Genomic DNA, 20,325 nt, shown 5'->3' with positions numbered 1-20,325 from the left:
TAATATTCTACAGAGGGATATAATTATCTTCATTAGTTGGGATGAAAATGAGAGAGAAGCAAATTGACTATCCAGGAAAAAACACTGTGGCTGTGCAAAGGCAGCCTGTTCTCAGAGGAACAGACAAAGTCCTTCCTGTACCAGGCTTTTAATGGCTTTTTGCACACACCAGTGGCACCACAGAGAACAATCCTGCATTCTACCGTGTGAGCAGCAAAGGCAGCTCTGATGGATTTGCTCTTCTCTTATTCCTGTGACTCCTCAAACGAGCACTAAATGAATTCAGGGGCACACAGAAGAATGGCACATGAGCAGGCTGCTGCCCAATGGGATGGAACCCGGGCTCACTGACACACTCTGGGTTACAGCACTACACATATCCTGCATTTCTGCACATCATCATTCACAAAAGAGCAGCTCTGGACTCCCAGGGGAGGTGTGACTGCAATAGAAACACCACTGACCTTGGCAGAGCACGCCAGGGCTGAGGTCAGAACAAAGGGACAGGGGACAAGTTATTGAGCCACTGGGTTACATTTCCCACCAAGTGCCTTTGGGTGACGGTGGAGACACACTAAAGCCACCAGCCATTGTCTTAGAGCTGACAAAAGATTGACCCACAGAGGACAGAAGCATTTTCTCTGCAATTCTAAAGCACAGAGGTTGGGAGCTGTTCTCTGGGCTTTCAGAGAGCTTCAAACGGCGCTCAGGGGAGAGAAAAGAACTTGGGGTTACACAGCCATGCCCACTCTGTTCATTTAACTCCTGCACACGGTTCATGGTTCACCAAGCCATTTTCTGTGTTCTGACAAACTCCTGCCACAGGCAGCTCCTCCCTTTTCCTTTTCTATCCCTCGATAGCCAACAGCAGGCCAGAACCAGAACATTCCCTGTGCTGAGAAGTCCTTTCCTGTGAGGAATCCAGCCTAGGACTGTTCTTGCAACAAACTGGGATGGACAATACCTCCCTCTCCTGTTTCAGCCCTAATGTTCACAGAAGTGAACAGATTCAGCTCTGCAAACTGGAATCCTTTTTACCAGACCTGATTTAGCTCTGGCTGAGGCAGTGGGTATTTCTCTTGTGTTCTGGAGAGGAATATATCCATCTGTGTCCAGGAAGGTCAACCCTGAGACTGACTTCCCACTCTTCAGTACCTGGGTTATGGTCTCTGCTTAGTATAAATGCAGCAAATCCATCAACTCATTGTTTAAAGATGGCTTTAACCTTGCAGAGAAGTAAAACTCACATAACAACAGTTATTTAGGAACAGAACTTGTCAGGTTCTGATTTAGCACTGCCTGAAATTTTCCTTGCCTGAAGACAAATGACAATATTCCTGCAGAAACACGGGTTTTGTTCAATTGGTACCAGGATGAGGACAGTCAGAATAAAAGAAATCATCACTGTTACCTGCATGTCCCCCTGAGCAGCTTTGGCTTCTGTAGTGCAGCCCTCTTCACTGACTTGGTGACCCAGGGAGTCCCAAACTGCTTCTGCACCACACCACAGCAGTCAGCTCTGTTTTGCAGCAGGTGAGACAGTGCCAACAAATCTGCAGTGGGATTATCACCATTAAAAGGTTTTCTGACAAGCCTGGCCTTACAATTTGTTTGCCATCCCCCAAGTTAAAACTGAAGCCTGCATCTCATTCAGCAGCACACCGAGGGCATTCAATCCTCAGTCTGTTCCTGTCTGCAGAGATAAAAATTACATTAATGGATGAAGATAGTGTGGGAGACAGTTATTCCTGAGCAAACTCTGCCCAAGCCAAAGGATCCTGGTTTCCTGACAGCAGCTCTGCCCCAGCTTTTCCAGAAGGTTGCCTTCAGAAATGGAATTAGGCCCTTAAGAGAGCTGTCATTTACCAATCAAAGGTTATCTTAAATAAACCTCAATGTACTTATGCTCTCATTCCATGCTTAGCCAAACAGTGTGAGAGATTTTCTTCAACAAATAAACCAGAATTCAGCAAAAATAAAAGCAGCAGAACCAACCCTCCCCACTCCAACATCATTCTCCAGCAGGCAAAACCGCTAAACCTACAGGAGTGTTTTGGCAGTGAGGAAATATTCTCAAAACAACAGTATCACAGCAGTAATGTCTTCTGCTTTGGAAATGTGTTACCTTGATGTTTATATAGCCACAGGAGACCATTCAACAATGGCAATGTGTTAATTCCATTGACATTATCGCTCAAATTCAGTCACAGGGGCTGGCGAATTCTTTTTTTTTTTTACATGGCTCTTTCATCTAAAAGAGAATAAAGCAGGACATAATGGATGGTTAGTAACATATTGTTAAATGGTTACAAGACACAGGAAATTTCAGCTGGGCAATGGGAAAAACTGAAAAATCCAAGTAAGTCTAAATTAGAGCAGAGACTTGATTTTGCTGCACTGCACTAAACAAATTCCTCAGCATTCAGAGCTGAGGATTCTCCAAGAACACTGAACATGTTCTGCTCTTACAGGAGCAAACGCTTTTTAGTCCTCTCCAGAACTCTGCTCATGGGAAGCTCTGAGTAATGTGAAGTTATTCACCATCACAAAAACCCAGGTAACCTTTTGTGTTGCTCTCATTTGACTTAATTATGGGAGTGGTTCCTAGTGGGGACTCATACTCCATCACTCAAGATGAAAAACCTCATAGTTTTACCCTAAATTGGCTAGAAGATAAAATTATAAACAATTTATGACATATAAAAATGCCCTAGCTGCAAATTCAGTGGCCATTTAGGGGAGGAAGGATCATTTTGGACAAGTACTTTCTATTTGATGGAGACAGAAAATGAAGATAAACCAAAAATCTCACCAGCTGGTGTGAAAGCTCTGAGGCAAAACTGAGTTCTTTTGACTGATGATTTAACCAATAAATCAAAGGTGTTATCATGAAATAGATGCAGAGAGTGAATATTGACAAAGCCCAGATACAGAACCCAGCAAGAATGAACCAGCTTCAAGTCCATCTTATTCCAAACCCATCAGCAGTTCTGCTGCTGCTGTTCTGGAAGCCACCAGGGTTTCCTTGCTGGAGCAATATCAGGCACTGGGGGATGATGGGGGAGAAAAGCTGCTAAAGAAAATTACATTCCTAATAAACACTGCCTCAGGGATCACATGAAGACAGGTGTCACTAAACAGAACTCCCACTAGTTGTTCTGCAGAGTTCCTCTCTATGCCATAGCCACTGTAATTTCAGGGAGGAGTAATTAGGGCTGAATTTTTTACCAGCAGAGAAATTTCCACCTTTCCTCGGCCTTTTGTATTTTTCAGTGGTTAACTGTGAACTTTGGAGTTTGCATGTACAAAAGAATGGAGTCTATTTATTTTAAAGCAGCTATTTTCCGTGGAAATTTTATTAGTGGAAATACTTTGCCATGAAGGAACTGTAAACACCACAGGCCGAGGGTGACACACAACCTGAGGCTGCCCTTTGCTCTCTTCACTGAAATCAAGAGGAGCTATTTATGTTTGGGCTCCTTGTTGAATCAGGCACATCTTTAAGAAGAAACATCATTCTCCTCCTCTCTCCCTCTTCCCCAGCAGACACTCTGCACTTAGAAATAACATTTCCATATTTTCATATTCTTCCCAGATACTTTTCCACATGTGTTGACAGCACCAGATAACTGACACTGTGGTCTCTGTGCCTGAGTTCTATCTGAAACATGACCACACACCCAGCCTGGACATTACCACAGTCTGGGTATGCCCGAGTTTCACTGACACTGCAACAAGTTCACCTTATTACAAAATAAAATGCAGCAGCAGTGCATTTAAGCACTGACTCTTTACACTGTCTTACACTTACATCCAATTCTCAATTATCTAATTGGGAACTCCCCAGTTTGGAGGGGGGCACCTGCAGAGCTGAATTATGCCCAGTTGTTTTGGCCCTTGTGTGGCTCTCAGCAGCTGCCAGCCCACGTTCAGGGGCTCAGCCAGCCCAGGCACATCTCTGTGGCAAGGGGGAGGCAGTGCAAGGATTAAATGGAGGCATTAAAACAACTCCCAGGCTTTCTAGCAATCCTGCATTGCTTTCTCGTCTTTCTTACACTGAGAAAAACAGCTACATGAACATCTTTCCAAGGGGAAGTACAGGCCTGCTGGAATGTGCCACTGGAGGAGAAATCCCTGTGCAGTTCACTGGAATATCCATTTTTGAGACAGTAAAAAGCATCAGGGTGAATGCAGGCACGTAGCAGCAAATGTACTCGGCTTGTCTGGCTCCTGCAGGAGGACCCACATCTGCCCCATCACCATTAAAGGTGAGCACTGCCTGACACCTGCAGCTCTGCTGACTGCATCCAAAGGCTTCCTCAGCCTGCAGAGCCATGGGATCACAGAGCAGGTTATCACCACCAGTGCTCCACAGTTCTCTTTGCACAAATGCTTTACAATGTGCAATCCCAAGCTGTTATTACATTCCAAGCAAGCCAAAGTGAAAAATCACCTTGTACCACTGCTGCTTGCTGTGAGGAAACACGTCAGGCTCTTTGTTTTGCTCCCAGGAAAGCCCATTTACTTATTAAGTGTAGGAAGCATTTCCAGCAGGGTGTCTATTGGGAGAGCCACGACAGAAGTTATTTGTTTGAACCTGTGCTGCTTTCTTGAGGGCACAGCACTGCAAATCGATGTGGCACGCTCAGAACTTCCACTATGAATTTCTAAAGTTTAATTTCTTTCCCCCCAACCCACTCTAACCTAATGGAGATCTAACTTACAGCCAAGACATTCCTAAGGGACAAATTTCTATATTCAAACTGCTTTCTGACATCCACACAGCATGGTGAGTTTCTTGGTGAGTATGTTGGCTCAATTAACAAGTTAAGCAATTCTTTAGGCATCTAGTGCCATCTCTTAAGGGGAAAATTATCACTGCAATCTTACTGAAAGAGTTGCATTTTATATATATCCATGCATTTAGAGGAGAAAATGCGACTCCTCATACACATTAGGGTATAATTTAAGGAAATGGAATCTCTGGTGCGACTTAAATTACAAGGAATCAAAGAACACTTCTGAATATGAAGCCTTTCTGCTCATTCAACATCCTTTACTAATTATTACTGAACAGTATGTGTTCAGTGCTATATTAGATCATAGTTCATGCAATGCATATTGCAAATAAAACTCAGTTGCATATTATTCCTTGGGAACAGCCCTCTGTCTCTGTCAGACACCTCAGAGAAACAAAATGAATGTGAATACAGAGGTTCTTAGGCTAACTGTGGATCTGTGTAATAATCCAGCATTCTCACAGGATGCCCTGTTCTAAAATACCTTTGCCCTGTTACATGGCCTTTCACTTGTAGTTATTATATCACTCAACTAAAATGAAGTGAATACCATTCCAATGTGCTTCTCATATGCTTATACCATATATGAACTTTGTCTATATTCTATTTATACTGGAATTCACTGTTTGCAAGGTCTCTGACAGAGATGGGAGAGAAAAAAATAGGCTGAGGAATAAAACTCCAGAGGGGGATATCTATTCTAATCTGAAAGCAAAAACTACTTCTTACCATATATGTGGACTTTGCTTTAAGTAGGCAGTTTCCTTCAGTAAGACAATGCACTTAGAGAGACACTGCAGAGTGCTCCTCCCCCTGGGATTATATAATGGAATGTTTTTCTACCAGCTACAGACACAACCATTTAATTGCGCAGATAAATCTTACACACAGGCAGAAGTGTGATTTTACTTCTCCCTTTGGGAGAAGTGATTTGGTTTTTCTGGTTCTGCAGTCAGTGGCCTCAGCTCCACACCCCTGATCCCCTCTCCTGAGCTGCCAGATGGTTGCAGGACCTGATCTCACCTCAGGGCTGCTCCACATAACACAGACTTACAAGATTTTACCCAAGCTTGAACACTACATCTTTCTTCCATCATTCTCACACACATTTTTCACCCCTGATTAGAATTTGACTTGAACAAACTCCCTCAAAGCACTTCACAGATCCACAAGTTGCATGTTTGTCCCTGACCCTTGGGCTCAGTTACAAGCTGGGGCTGGGGCTGGCACAAGCCCCACACCACTGTCATGAACCAGGCTTGAATTAATCTGGATTCACAGTGACCAAGCCAAACACGTTCTCTGAGCCCTTTCACACAAGACTGACTGTGAGGAGATGCCCATAACACCCCAGTGTAATATGCTGGACATTATGAAAATAGAAACACCCAGGGGGCTTCTTATGGGGGAATTAAGGAGAAAAAAAAAAGGGAAAAGAAGTCATGGGGCAAACAGATTTTGTGTGAAAAGCAAGTATATAGAGAACCTGTTTTCCTGCCAAGTGTCAATATTAATGGTGACAAAGCAAGCTCTTGTTTTTTGTTGCCATGGCCAGAGACCCAATCCTGTGACCAGCCTATGAGGATTCTCATTCCCTCGGCCTTCAGTCAGACCATACATTATGCAAAGGACATATGGAACAGTAGCAGAAAGCCTTTAGAACTCAATGGGGTCAAAACCGGCAGGGCACTGTAGCCTCAGAAGTTTCAAGACAGATCCCGAACATTCATTTAGGGTGGGGATTGATCCCCCTCCCCTTTTTCCCTCCCTTCCCTCCTCTGTCCTCGGGCCCCCTCTAGTGCTGCTGGAGCCCTGGGCACGGGGCTGGAGGGGCACCACAGCCAGCACACCCCTGCACAAGGCTCTGCCGGGGCCACTGAGCTCAAAGGGCTGCACCAGAGGCTCTGGAGTCGGCTAAACAAGCACTTGCTGATGGGTGTCATCGTCACAGGTGCACTGAACAAACTGCAGCAGGAACAAAGGTGTCTATCCAGGGAAATGCACCTTTTAATCTCTGCTGAGATTGGCCTGGGATTCTGTAGGTATGAATGTGAAAAAGTCATTTGAGTGAAGGTAAGTCATGCTCCAGAAGCCAACAAACCCAGATGCTGGTCTGTTCCCCTCTGCAGTCCCCCCATGCCCTGCAAGGACAGCTGAGAGCCCCACAAGGGATAACTTGGGCTGGTACAGTACCCTGAGGTTACCCCAAAAGCCATAAATAACATCACAACTTGGCATTAGTGGGTCCCTAGTCATTAACTGGGAGGGAAAGATGGCAATTACCACTCAGCCTACAGTGAACCTCTTAGCATCACCTGCAAATACAAGCCCACCTTTTCAAAACTAAGAGCCCACAAAATTTGTCTGCTGTGTTTTTTTTTAATGTGCATCTCAAGTCGTTTACCTGCCACCCAGTCCCCTAAGATATGAAAGCAGCTGCAGGAGGAGAGATGAGCTGTGCTCAGTGTGTAACTGTACACACAGGCTACACCACAGATGCCTCACCCTCACTGAAATTTCCAATTCAATACTGTGCTTTTCACAGTGCTCTGAGCCCACCCTCAATGGTAAGACTTGGTCTGTTCTCACCTGGCCCCTCTGTTTCCTTCAGTCCATTTTGTCTCCTATCAGCTTCAGCTGATGCTGTGCCTTCCTCATCTTTTCCTGGTCCCTTTCTCCCTGACCATATGGTGTTCATTTTGGCTGCAAAAGACATTAATTTCATTATTCATGAGAAATCTCACTCCAATTAAAATTAAAAAAAAAACAAAAAAAAGCAAAACCAGCCAAGAGACAACAACTGACAAACCCTAGCACATAATAAAATTAAGGAGGTACTTGGTATCTTCCTTGATCTGCTATTTTGGTTGTGGAAGGAAACATTATTAGCTTTTGAAAAAAAAATGCTGCAGCATTTGTCAGACAGTGGGCAGAAGCCACTAATGACAGCTGTGCTCAACAAAATTAATTCTTACTAAAACACTAGTCCTTGCCTGAGAGAGAGAAATTCTCAATGGTTTTAACTACACATGGATTATATAATCCCTGTGCCAGGAAATGACACTGCAAACAGCCAAACTCCAGTACTATGTATCTTAACAATACTTTCACCTTAACAGTGAAAGACATCTGTGAGCACAGACAGTGAGCACAGAAAGGATGTCAACTCTCCACAAACTATTCTCCAGAGCCAATTCAAAATAATTCCTTTTTCCATCTCCTATGGAACAAAAATGGTTTTGCTATTTGTCTGGAAGTCTTAACAGTCTGGCTTTTGAGTAGCCAAAAAGGATTTGGGTTTTAATCAATTACTCTCAAGGAAAAAAAGAGAGAGGGAGAGAAAGCCTCACCCCACTTGGTCACAGACCTCACCTTGAAGTTTGCTTTAGGCACCAGACATTCCTGTCCCTATGGCTTCACAGGGAAAACCCAAACCAAAACCATCCCAGAGCAACACACTTCAGTAGCTGCCATTTATTTGTCTGGCACATCAGAAAGATGCCTGGGAACACAGATTCCAGCAGCAGTGGTCACCCAGTAAATCCTGAAGGCAGATGGAGTGTTTATAGCTTGGTAACATGGATCTTGCCTAGGCTTGAATTTCAAGCTCTTACCACCAGGATTAGACCAAAAGAAAAGAATCTACTTCAAGCCATCACTAACTGCAGTTTCACAACACTTGTTCTTGGTAATTCCACAAGATGACACGGCCAAGCTCCATCAGAGGCACTGCTAAGTGAATACCTCTGTTTGTAAGGATTTGAAGTTCTTGCCCTGAGTACCTTCAGGGATGGTTCTTCAGACAAACATCATTATCTCAGTGCTTCCAGAGACCTCGGCTCCTTGAACTGAAGAACTACACCAGCTTTACTTACAGAGAGGAGATTTCACACATGGAGAAGAGGAAAGGCTCCTTCAGTGCAGCAGTTACACCCTTGTGGAAGACAGGCCACAGCTGAGAAACATGGTATTTATTCAACAGCAGAAGGGCAGGATTGGAGGGGGTCTGTAATAGTTCAGTCTCAGTAATTTCTTGAGCTTGAGAAAAAGTCCTTGAGCTACTCAAAAGTATAATGGGAATAATAAAATCATAGATTAAAAATTAAAAAAAAAAAGGGAAAACCAGGTAAGAGAATCCAGTACAGCATAAAACAAGTTGCACATTTGAGTAGTTTGAAGGTTAAAATGAGTTTAGAGGAGATCAGCAAATGCAGCTCTTGTTGCTGGCAGGAACAGTTACACTTAGTGTTCTAGCTTTCCTAAACCAGAAAAATTTTAGATCCTCCTTAAAAAACAGGACTAGAATTCAAAAGAAAGCTCAAGACCAGCATTTTAGCAAGTCTGGAGAAAAAAACCCCAAAAAACCAAAACAAAAACCAGAGAGCCTAATGCCAAGGAATCTTTAAGAATAATAAAGGAAAACCAACAATTTTCAGTGGTCACATTCAATTAGAAAATCAAATGCTTTATACACCAAACCCAAGCTGAAGTGTGGACTTAAAATTTTAAACATGATCCTTAAGTTAGCAGTACATTTAAGAACACACATTAGCCAAACAGTCTGTGCAGTCTATTCCATTTGGGTGAAAAAGCCCTGTTCAGAAATACACTCTCCCCTTTCAATTTCTCATAAACAGCAGACTCATTTCATTCTCTGCTTCCTTCTAAAAAACCCTAAACATCATGGTTATCTGAAACTTCCTCAGCCTTTCACCTGCCCAGGACTACACAGTACACTGCATTTATAATAACTTACAGCAAATCAGAGTAAACACTGAAAACATTTTACTACTGAAAACATTTATTTTTGCAATCATCTGCCTCATCTTTTCTGTATCAATTGCACTCACCTCACCTATCACTTGGAGTAAGTGAACAAGTTACACAAACAGTTGCTAACACATCCAAAAATGGATGTGCTCACTTCCTTGTAAGCCACATTTTCTGCAATACAAAACTCCCAGAATTTGGGAACAACCTTGCAATACAAAGTTTGCCACAGTTTCTTTTTATCCACAGTCCATTTATCATTCTTATCAATGAGATCAATCACGGTAATAATGGATCAAGTGCAAATTTGTACAAACATTCTGTGTGATCCTGTCCCCCATGTGGTGTCTTCCCCCTTATGCTGCTCATCAGTTTTCAAAGACACCAAGATGGGTGAAAAAGAATTCACAGCTCAGTGGGGAACTGAACCTGCTTCAGGGAACTTTGGCAGCACTGGGTTTTGGGTTACACACACCAAACCCTCCCCAAGAGCTCTGGCAGTCCTCAGAAAATAAAGGGGTTCCCATCAACTCCACCCAACCCCTTTGTTGTTACCCAAAAAATCAAAAGAAAGAGGAGCAGTTCTCTTTCCAGAACCACAGCACCTTGTGCCCTTCTCAAACAAACAGAGACAACAGTGCAGTTCAACTTTATTAGAAAAGAAACCCAAAAATTTATACAAAGCTCTGCATTTTACAGAAAACCAACCCCCCCCCAACACAAAGAGATCTGACATTGCAGGCTGTATGCATTTTCTGTTTTCATATACAGACATATATATATGTACATACACATATATATATGTGTGTGGGCGCAGCGGGTGTATATATAGTGTGTGACGTATTTTTTTTTTGCATGGTTTGCATTCATTATTTTACAAAGTTAACATTCAGTAGAAAAAAAAAAAAGGATTTTTGTTACCATTATTTTCTCATATAAATAACTGTGAGCAGTCCCTCTGCAGATAGATAAAAAACACCTTTTCGTGTCATTCTGTAAAAAACAGACATTACTGAAATGGTACTGAAATCTTTCAAGTTTTTTTTTTTTTTTTTCAATACCACCATAAAAATATCATCTAGCCCCCAATTCAAAATGCTTGTCCAAGGCATTAGAAGAGAAAGGACTGTAAGACAATTCTGGAAAGATCAGTTCTTTAAGCCAACATTCAGGTAGATAAATTTTGCTGGACCTCATACATCGGTGTGAAATGAGCACAAACAGGAGACCACCCTCTCTGTCTGCCTGGAAAAGCTGGTTCTTTTGTCTGTTTGAAAGAGTCAAATTCCAACAAAGCACCCAGCAGTGTGCAGGAGCTGACAGACTCTCAGCTCACCCTCCTTGCCCTATGACAAAGCCACAGAATTTCTCGATGCAATTAAAATCTCTACCAGCTCAGCAAATTTTTCCTACTTCATTCACCTTAAAAGGAGCTGTAGGATTAATCATGGCATGGTTAGACAGACATCAGGTTGCTGAATTACTGGGACAAAAACTTAGCTAGAGGGGGAAAATACAAGACAACTAAAAGGAAGAAAACACTACAGAAAAGAGCTACCGGAGCAACTCCCAAGGCTCTGGTTTGGAGAAGCAGGAACAGTAGAGAGATATGAATTGCAGCTCAAAACATCCTTGTGTTTACTGAAGTTCCTGGTGATCCAGAGTAACCAACTGCCTGGTAAACAATCAATCATTCCTTCTGTCAAGCACCATGATGGGGAGAATGGCCAAGAGTCTGAAGGCAATACAAGTGGTTGTGGTGATAACAAAGGTAATGAAAGTGAAGAACACAATGATGCCAATTAGATGGAGAGTAATGCCAATGAAGATGTTTCAACTTCCAGAGATGCTGGCAACAAGAAGGATGGTTTATGTGGTTGGTGTTGATGATGGCCAGAATTCATTCATATGTCCATGTAGTCATCATCTTCATCAGTATCACTTTCCAGTGAGGACTCCTGGCTTGAGGTCTCTAAGATTTCCAAAGCTGGCTGACAAAGGCTCTCCTTCTTTACATTCGCTGCAGACTGAGCAGACAAAATAGCAGACTGATCCCAAAAAGAGAGAGAGAGAATATATTGCTAAATAGTCAGGATAAACCCATGATCACAGGGACAAAAGCCCACTGGTTGCTATTCCTTCACATTCAATAACTGTCTTGTGTGGATAAAAGGTATCATCCTAATGTAAAACAACATAACATTTACCAGTAGGCTTCCCCACAGTTAATGTTCTGGTAGCTTCCACTGATCTAAGAACTGCAATGGCAGCACTAGGTCACTCAGCCATTTTTGTCATTTTTTCCAAATCCCTCAGAAAAGGGATAGGGACTAGAAGAGCTCTCATTTCACCCACAGGCAGTATTTCACCAGTCCTTTAAGAACTGGCTCCTGCTGGTAACAGCTAGCACCTTCTTCCACTACTTATCTACCTCTGGTTATGAACTGGGGACATGAACTGTTGCTTCTTTCACACAAGTATTTTATTGAGGGGAGAATTAAGATAAAAACAATAATCTAAAAAATTACTGTTTCCCTTTTATTACCTTTAATTTTTGCTTGGTCTCTTCTGAAATGCTGCCCTTTGGAGAAAGGAGGGTGGGAGTGGGTGGAGTGACAGTGATCTCAGGTGGAAATTTGGTGACAGATGAAGGTATGAAAAGCTTTGGCATGTTGGGCAGAATGCGAGTTTTTACTCGGGTGCCATCTGTCTTGTTCTGCTGACTTCCCAAAGTCTGTGAACTGGAGCTGAGTTCAGGCTTGGAACTGGAGGCTAAACAGAAAACAGCAAGGAAAAAATATGTTAGGAAGTTACCTAGGATTTCAGATGTCAGAGAAGAGGAAAGAGTTCATTGTCAGATGTAAGGCTGGCTCAAAAGGCCTTTCTTCAAGCCTTGCAATAACCAAAGCTTAGAACAAGAAAAAAAGATTGTAAAATGACAACTGGAAACCAGTAGTAACAAAAAAATGTCTTACTGGATGGCAGAAACCAGTAGTAATTAAAAAATATCTTAGTGGATGGCAGAAACTCAACCTGACCAAGCACAACAACTACCAAGCACAGGGTAGTGTAGCACTGGCCATCTCCATCCACCACAAACACCATCTTCCCACTTGTGTCAGATGCAATCATCTTTGCATCCTCTGTCTCTCCATTCTGGAATGCAACAAACAAAGCTCTTGTAGCTTTGCTTATGAGTCTTCATTTCCTCCACCACAGCCTTGTCTCTTTAACTGCTGAGAGAGTAGCTCCTCAACAATTAGAGAAAATACATGGTAACACTCGTCAAAATTTCCCCATTACTCTGTTCAAATCCTGCCACAAACCCCCCCTTGGTGTGCTCATGCCACTGGCTCCCACACTAGCTGGCATCACTTCCACATCCTTCCCAAGGGTCTCAGCCTGGGCTCTCTACAATGAAAACTTTCTTAGAGAGTTTATTGAGAACATCTCCCAAGAAGGATCCAGCCCCTCCCTAGGCACTATCACATTACAAAATTATGTATACACCACAATAAACAGGAGATGACAATGCTCTGATGTTAAAAGCTGAGTATTTGTTAAAAGAGACTTCTTAGTAATAATACCATTTCACATAGAGTCCAAATTACTTTTTAGAAACTGTATAGATGGAAACACCAGAGCCTGCCTTAGTCTGGTAATAATGACAGGTGTTCATGTACATTTTTTTCAGATTCAGTATCGTCACATCCATCTCTGGCAGATATTGGGAACCAACATGGCCACTTACACACAGCAAAAAAAAGCCAGTTTCCTAATGCTATCCTGAGAAACACGCAGCAGCACAACAAACTGCTAAGGGATGTAAAATTGAATTGCAGTTCTCAACAGCACACAGGAATGTAAGAGCTGCCACAACAGATGAGGCATGGCTTTCCATCAAGGTCAGTGACCCATCTCCATGGGCAGCCAATCCTTCCAGACAGTGACCAGACACAGGATAATCTGCCTCACAAATAAGGAAAAACAAGATACCCCAAACATGAGTATCTAGATTATGCTTGCCTGAAATACCAGGTTTTACATTTTTTTCAATTAAAACACCAACTTTTTCTCTTGGGAAGAGGGCAGAGGAGGGATAGAACACATTATCTGGTGTAATGCTGGTTTTTATGTTTACTCAGACTGAGTCAGTTTTGTGAAAAACCATTTCCTTCTGCTAAATATCCCACCAGTGTAATCCAAAGTGTTATCATACTGCCCCATATAAGACTTCAATTAAAAGAAAAATTCTGCTTTAAAGGATGCACAAACTATATTGCACGAAAGCTGGTACTGCAGGTTTTGTATTTGGCTTTGCTGCCACGAGTATTTAGCATGCCAGACATGCACCAAACAGAATCACCACTAAGGGATGGCAGGGCTCCTGCCCAGGAAATTCAGGCACTGCCAGGAACGCGTCTAAACTCTGCAATACTTGACTGGAAGGCAGGCAGAGAAATGAGGAACGTCAATCCCTCCTGCCCAACCAACGAGTGCCTACAGACTGCTGCACAGCTCACCACCCCACTGCAGAATCCTCTGAAGCACAGGAAGCTCCTACCTGGGGTACAAACATGTCCCGAGTTTGTGCTGGGCACGGGCTCCACTTGCCAGCAAACAGGCTCTGGCGATGGCGCGACAGTAGCCATTTTCATCTGCTGACAAAGCCGTGACTCCTGCTGCTGAAATCCAAGCCCCTCCAAAGGCACTTCAAGCTCTTCTTCCTCTTTAGTAATGAAATATAATTCACAGATTAAGAGACATCCTGATCTCTCTCCTAAGCCTCAATCCTTTTGCTGTCTAAGCAACAGGTAGAAAAAGCCTTTTAACCCTTGCTCTATTTCTAAACCGTAACGTGACTGAGTGAAATTAAAGATTGGCAAGTTAAGATGGCCAAAGCAACTTTTTCATACTTAATGCCATCAATTCAAACTCTTAAAAAAAGGTAAATGTCATTTAAAAAGTGAAGGGAAAAAATCTTGAGTCTGACATTTTGTCATCTCTGCACATCTGCAGAAACCACAGAGAGCTGAGCATCTCCTTTGGAGCTGTGAGGGCTGGAAGGAAGAGCTGCCACGTGCAGAGCAAAATCCATCACCCTCACTGAAGGGCCAACTGTGATGGATGGGTCCCTCTCTGATCTCCAGCCTGCTACACTGAGCTCACTGCTAAGGAACACTCATTGCTGTCAACATCCAATAACAGGCCAAATCCAGTCTTCCTGAAACCCTTATCAAGTGATACTGAGTGCCCACTCTTCACTGATATGTCCACTGTACCTCTCTAAATATATCAGCCTAAAACTCCCACCTTCTGCTATTCTAGAACCTGGGATGTTTATAACTCAGAATCCGTGTGTGTGTACACAAGGATTATCATTATTATTGTATGCAATATTGTATAAGACTATTGTATAGTCTTGTTATTATGTACCAGCTGTACCTGCTTTTAAATTAATGGAGAGTTCAACCAGCTTTCTAACACACTGAGGTGCATGTTGGACATACCAGGAGTCATTTTCACTGAACTACCAAGAGCTGTCAGGGCCCTTTCCAGGCAGGGCAGCAACCCTCCCAAGGCTATGGACACACAAACAAGCTCTTATTCTCTCTTAAAAATGAAGACATTCTTCAAAAACAACTAGTCTAATTTGAATCACCTCCTATTTCCACAGGCTAAGGAGTGCACATGCAGTGGATATTCACACTCTCACTTGCTCTAAAATTCTTTGTGTGTCAATGCTCTAAATTAATTTGGGATTTTGACCATGCAACGTCTTAAAAAGGAATACATATTTTAACTTTTCCTCATAGGAAAGCTGCTCCCACCCCCTCAAGTGTTGAAAACACTTCTCCATCTCCACCAATATAGAGAAGATCTCGGAATTTACCATGGTAATATTCTCCTGTACAAGAGTTCCCCTTGCAGAAACTGCTTCAGAAAACATCACAGCTTAACAGCCTGATCTACGCAGTCAGAAAGATGCAACTTTTTGACAGAGTTATCATTTCTATGCTTTTTGAATAACTTGAAAAGCTCAGGAAAGCAGGCTGTTCTTTCATGCACTAATTTTCATAGGTAAAGAAAAAACCCCATCATCTAGACTTGTAGCTGAAAGCTCATCTAAGCCTTAGGAAAAATGAGATTGCTTGTAGGAAAGTGTCCAAGAGCTCCCAAAAAGGAAAGGTCACGCACTACCGCACAGTTCACAGGCAGCTCCTGTTCTGAGATGTTCCACTCACTACCAAGCACAAAATGGAACAGCCTAATGCAGATGAATGCTCTTCTCATTCTCAGCACTCTCTTGCACATTTCTGGATAGTTCAAAATACAGCACTGGAAGTAGGAGAATAATTCTTGCATCTGTACATGTATTAATAGACCAAATCAGCTGAGAAACAACGCAGAAGGAAGTGCTGAACTGTAGGAATCTTGAGCAGGAAAATCCCAAAGCATTGTTTCCCTTCTGAAGCAGCAGAGGACAGCTGAAGGATCCCTGGGTCTTGCCTGCCCTTTGCAGAGGGGATTTAACCCCACAGGAGCAGAGCCTGCAGGAGCAGGGCAGCACACACACATCCCAGCCACTGCTGCAGCCCAAACCCAGAGCACTCCCACACTGACATGGCCACAAGGCACTGGATCCAAGACAGGAACAAGCATCACAACAACATCTGAGGAAAAGCAAGATGAAAATGATGATGGTTTCAGATCACTCCACAAGACAGAGAAGTCAACACACTCTTAACTTACTCCAGCACTCCAGAATCACTGTCTTAAGCACCCAGGGTAAGTACTAACAGAACCTTTCTTATCCAGTTATTAACTCAGCATACAAACCAGTAATTAACTTAGCAGCTACAAAACTATATACAAATAAACTGCAAATCCTACAGCCTCAACTATACTGCTAACTGAGAGTTTTGTATCTACTCGACTACTTAACTACATTAGGGACTTATTAGTTCACAATACAGAATAAGAGCTCTGATTTGCATTATTATTTAATGACAAAACTCTACTTCTTATGCTGATTACAATATTTGTTTAATTATAAGATATATCATTGCTTAAACTGATTTGCTGTACTTTATTTAAACTAAATTATGGCCCACTGACAAAAGCTCTTTTGAGCAGCCTAATTCTAGGAAGATGCTACAAGACTGGTATCAGTCAGTGTTCCCTCAAGAGCAGTCAGCATCCTCATATACATCTCCATCTTCCAGAATATATTTTTCAAGTTTTGAAGATGCAGTTTTACAGTACGGTAAAATTAGATTTAAATTTGAATAAAATAACTGACAGCAATTTTTAACGTGAATGGAAACGAAAGGGCAGGAGTCTGGCACACTGTGTATTTCTATCACTGCACTTCTGGAAACAATATTTGTTAATATTCTATTAGAATGTGTCTTTCAGTACAATAGAAATCAAGAAGCACTGTCTGTTAATCAATCCCTTGCTGTCAGAGACGTTCAACACAGTCACAGAATTCTATTCCCTGACTGGGTCATACACTTCATTCTTTCAGGACTCTGCAATTATAATTTTTTTTTATTTAAATAGAAACAGTGCCACTCAAGTGACCAAGTTAAAAATAAAGTTAATAAACGAAATTTTTTTTAGACTTCTTGAAAATAACAAGAATTGGTTGTTTCAGAATATACACCATAATTTATACTTTAATATATTGCAGAGATATTAGTTCTTTTCTCATTACAGACAAAAAGGTCAAAACAAGGAAGGACAATCAAGGAGAAATATACAGTTGGATCTCCTCACAATTTGTCTAAAACGGATTTCTGAAGAGAATATTTTAATATTTGTTTTGAGGAAGATGCTGCTAAAGCCCTGAACATAATGTCCTAGTTCTTCTAATAAAAACTTTCCCCAGGGAGGTAAAGACTCCACTAACTCCTGAGCCACAATATTCTGCACAAGTGCACCAGAACGTAAGTGCAGCACATTCTGAAGGTGCTCAGAAGCTCAGATTTAATATCAGTTAATAAATCTTTTGGTACTATCCAGTACTTGTACTGCCTTGGCAGGTTTTCAAAGATTAGCTCTACAAACCCAGTTTAAAATAAACCCAGTTTCTGAAGATATAATATGCAAGAGACACTTGTCCCCAGGCTGAGGAAGGGGCAGGTACTGTACTCTGGAGACCCATTTAGCACTCCCACAACACAACACACAGAAATTAAGCACACAGAGAAAAGCACAGATTTGCAATGCACGTCACTATTGATACTGAAAAGTTCCTCTCCAAACGAGCTGCATTACAAGGATTTTTTTTTTTTTTAGCCTTCCCTTTCCCAACAACTGCCTAAATACATATAAAATAGTACACGACATAGAAAGAGGGACATCATACCTTTCAACATCTCCCTGCTTTAGTGAGGAAGAAACAAGCTGACAACAATTCAATGCAACAACCTACTCCAGCTTTCCTCTCCAACCTCTTCCCACTTGTTGCCAGGGTAACCAGTGTTTGCAGATGCCTATAGCGGGCGCCTGGGTTCATGACTTCATCACAGTTAATATCCTCTCCCCAGCTCTTCATACACAGAATGCACTACATGCATTTATCCACACACCATAAACACACAGATTACACAACCCTGCGAGCGGTTTTATACTGACACCGCTCGCTTTGCTATTCTGATGCACATTTAAAAAAAAAAAATCAAAAATAACTCTGGCAAAAATAATCTCTCGGCAATTTGGAGATGTGGAGAAAGTTTAAAAGCAGTACTACTGTAACCAGTAAGCAGCTGCTCTGGTCCCTCTGCACTGAACACTTAATAATTTGATTTCATCATGCTGTCAGGTATGAGGCATTAACATTAGTGTTATAAAACATTTTGTATGGAGTTTCAAAAAATTCTTTAGTCATGCACTAAACCTCTTACATTACAACAGAAAGACAAGCCCAGAAAATGTGACTAGCACCTGGAAAAAACCATTTTCCAGTTTCTAACAGAAGCAGCTTGAAGTATTAGAGCACAGATATGTTAAAGAATATAGGCAACACAGAGTGCATGCACAAAGCACCATTTCATTGTAGGAAAGAGGAAGGAGCTGAGCTTTGAACTCCAGGACTAAATATTAACATCATTTCAAAAGAAAATACAAGGAGAAGAGAACAGACAACAACCTCAAGTGCTTAAATAAAGCACTTGCACCACTTGCCTTCATCCCTCTGCAAAATACCTTCCCCCCAGCAGTTCTGTGTGTCAAGACAAAAAAACCCTGAAAATGCATCAGCAGGATTTAGCTGATTTGTATTACCTTGCTATCCAACCACTTCAAAAGAGTAAGGATTGAATTCTGTGTGCCTCCAGACTCCAGGAAACACTTCTCTTCCTACTCCCAGTAACAACTGGTTTACTCTGCACTAGTGGCCACCCACAGCACACGCAGTTGTTCACAATTTACTGTACAAGGCACAGACTCTTTTTTTCCACCCAGTGGAAACGGGTCTGATCCTTTGCTCCCTGACATAGTGGAGCAAGTATCTTACCACATTTCCAAGGAATAATACTAATGTGAAAACAATTCATTTTCTCTATTCCATCTGCCTTGCTCTCCAGTGTGCTGGGAATAAATACAGCTTTTTTCCTCACACAGCAGTTGCAAAGGCCATGGAAAGCCTGAATTTGAAGGAGCTCAGAGTTTCCTTGTGCCACTAAATCAGCAGAAAGACTGCACTGGCACACAGGTTAGCTCAGCTGAAGAGAGTTAAAGATGCTGAAACACAGAAAGAACAGAGCCTTCACCACTAGGTACCACAGCACAGCAGACAGAGAGGGTACCTAGCTCATCACAGGATGTGGCAGATACACTTGGTAGCCCTGCTTTCTCTAAATTCATTCCAAATATCCTGCCATGAAATTTATTTCTAAAAAAGCACTGCCAAGTGCTTTTAGTGCATATAGCTGTAGAAATAAGTATGTGACTTGAAATGCCAAATGCAGGAAACTACATTCAAAGCCGACACACCAAGTCGTATGTTAAAAATTAAGCTTGGTTGTAATTTTGGAGGCAAAAAGCTGCAGAACGCAAGTTCTATTGCCCCCTGAAATAAAAGAAATTCAAGCAGTCTGGTGAACAGAAGTTTGCAGTGCAATAGCACAGCACAGTGCTATATTTATCACTAGGTCCTGAGCAGGGAGAGTGTACTGTACAACCAAATGAGACATACCCCAAAACTCTTCCTAATGCTGAGGTCAGCTGTCACAGAACATTAACGAGACTAGAATTTAAAATGGGTGGCTGCTTTAATAAAGCTTTCTGGAAATAGTCCCTGGCTCGTATTAACTCCCAGACCCCTCTACCTGCCATGCTGGGGCCAGTCTAACAGCTAACAGTGGAATTCCTGTGTCCAAAACCACTTCCTGCCACCACCAGCTGCCCCAGAGGTGCAGAAAGCTGGCATGCACACAGGTAAAGAAAAACCCTGAAGTTCAATGCTAACTTTTTTTTTTTTAAAACAAAATTTCAATTTAAAAGAGCAAACAATGGGCCTAGATCAAAAAGACAACAGTTTGATATTCAATTACACGAACTTTCAAATGGCATTATCAAAACACAGCTAATTGATATTAGTTTAATATCTGACTCAGCAAGGACACATCTTCTGGGGAGCATCACGGCAGCACCTGTGGACAGGAACAGTCCTTTGCAGTCTCCTGCTTCTGAAATTTCTCTCTGAGTTACCTAAGAAAAGCTGCAAGACCTTTCCTTTGCCATCAAT

At 42.1% G+C, this 20,325-nt stretch overlaps 1 protein-coding gene across 3 annotated transcripts in view; it reads right to left on the bottom strand.

The window, feature by feature from the left end:
• Positions 1-10,207: 10,207 nt before the first annotated feature.
• CABIN1 (calcineurin binding protein 1) overlaps positions 10,208-20,325 on the bottom strand; it is a 106,301-nt gene continuing 96,183 nt past the window's right edge. For 2 of the 3 annotated variants that reach the window (XM_066331188.1, XM_066331189.1), the window contains exons 36-38: positions 14,134-14,298; positions 12,115-12,341; positions 10,208-11,617 (exon numbers count right to left, since the gene is read on the bottom strand). In XM_066331188.1, coding sequence (XP_066187285.1) covers positions 11,474-11,617; positions 12,115-12,341; positions 14,134-14,298 — 536 coding nt within the window. In that variant the 3' untranslated portion in view covers positions 10,208-11,473. The remainder of the gene's footprint in view (positions 11,618-12,114; positions 12,342-14,133; positions 14,299-20,325) is intronic. The other variant, XM_066331190.1, reaches the window with a different exon arrangement.

Source organism: Sylvia atricapilla, chromosome 17 (genome assembly GCF_009819655.1).
Source record: "Sylvia atricapilla isolate bSylAtr1 chromosome 17, bSylAtr1.pri, whole genome shotgun sequence".
NCBI lineage: Eukaryota > Metazoa > Chordata > Aves > Passeriformes > Sylviidae > Sylvia > Sylvia atricapilla.
The sequence above is the reverse complement of the archived record's forward strand: the minus strand, read 5'-3'. Positions and strand labels throughout refer to the sequence as shown.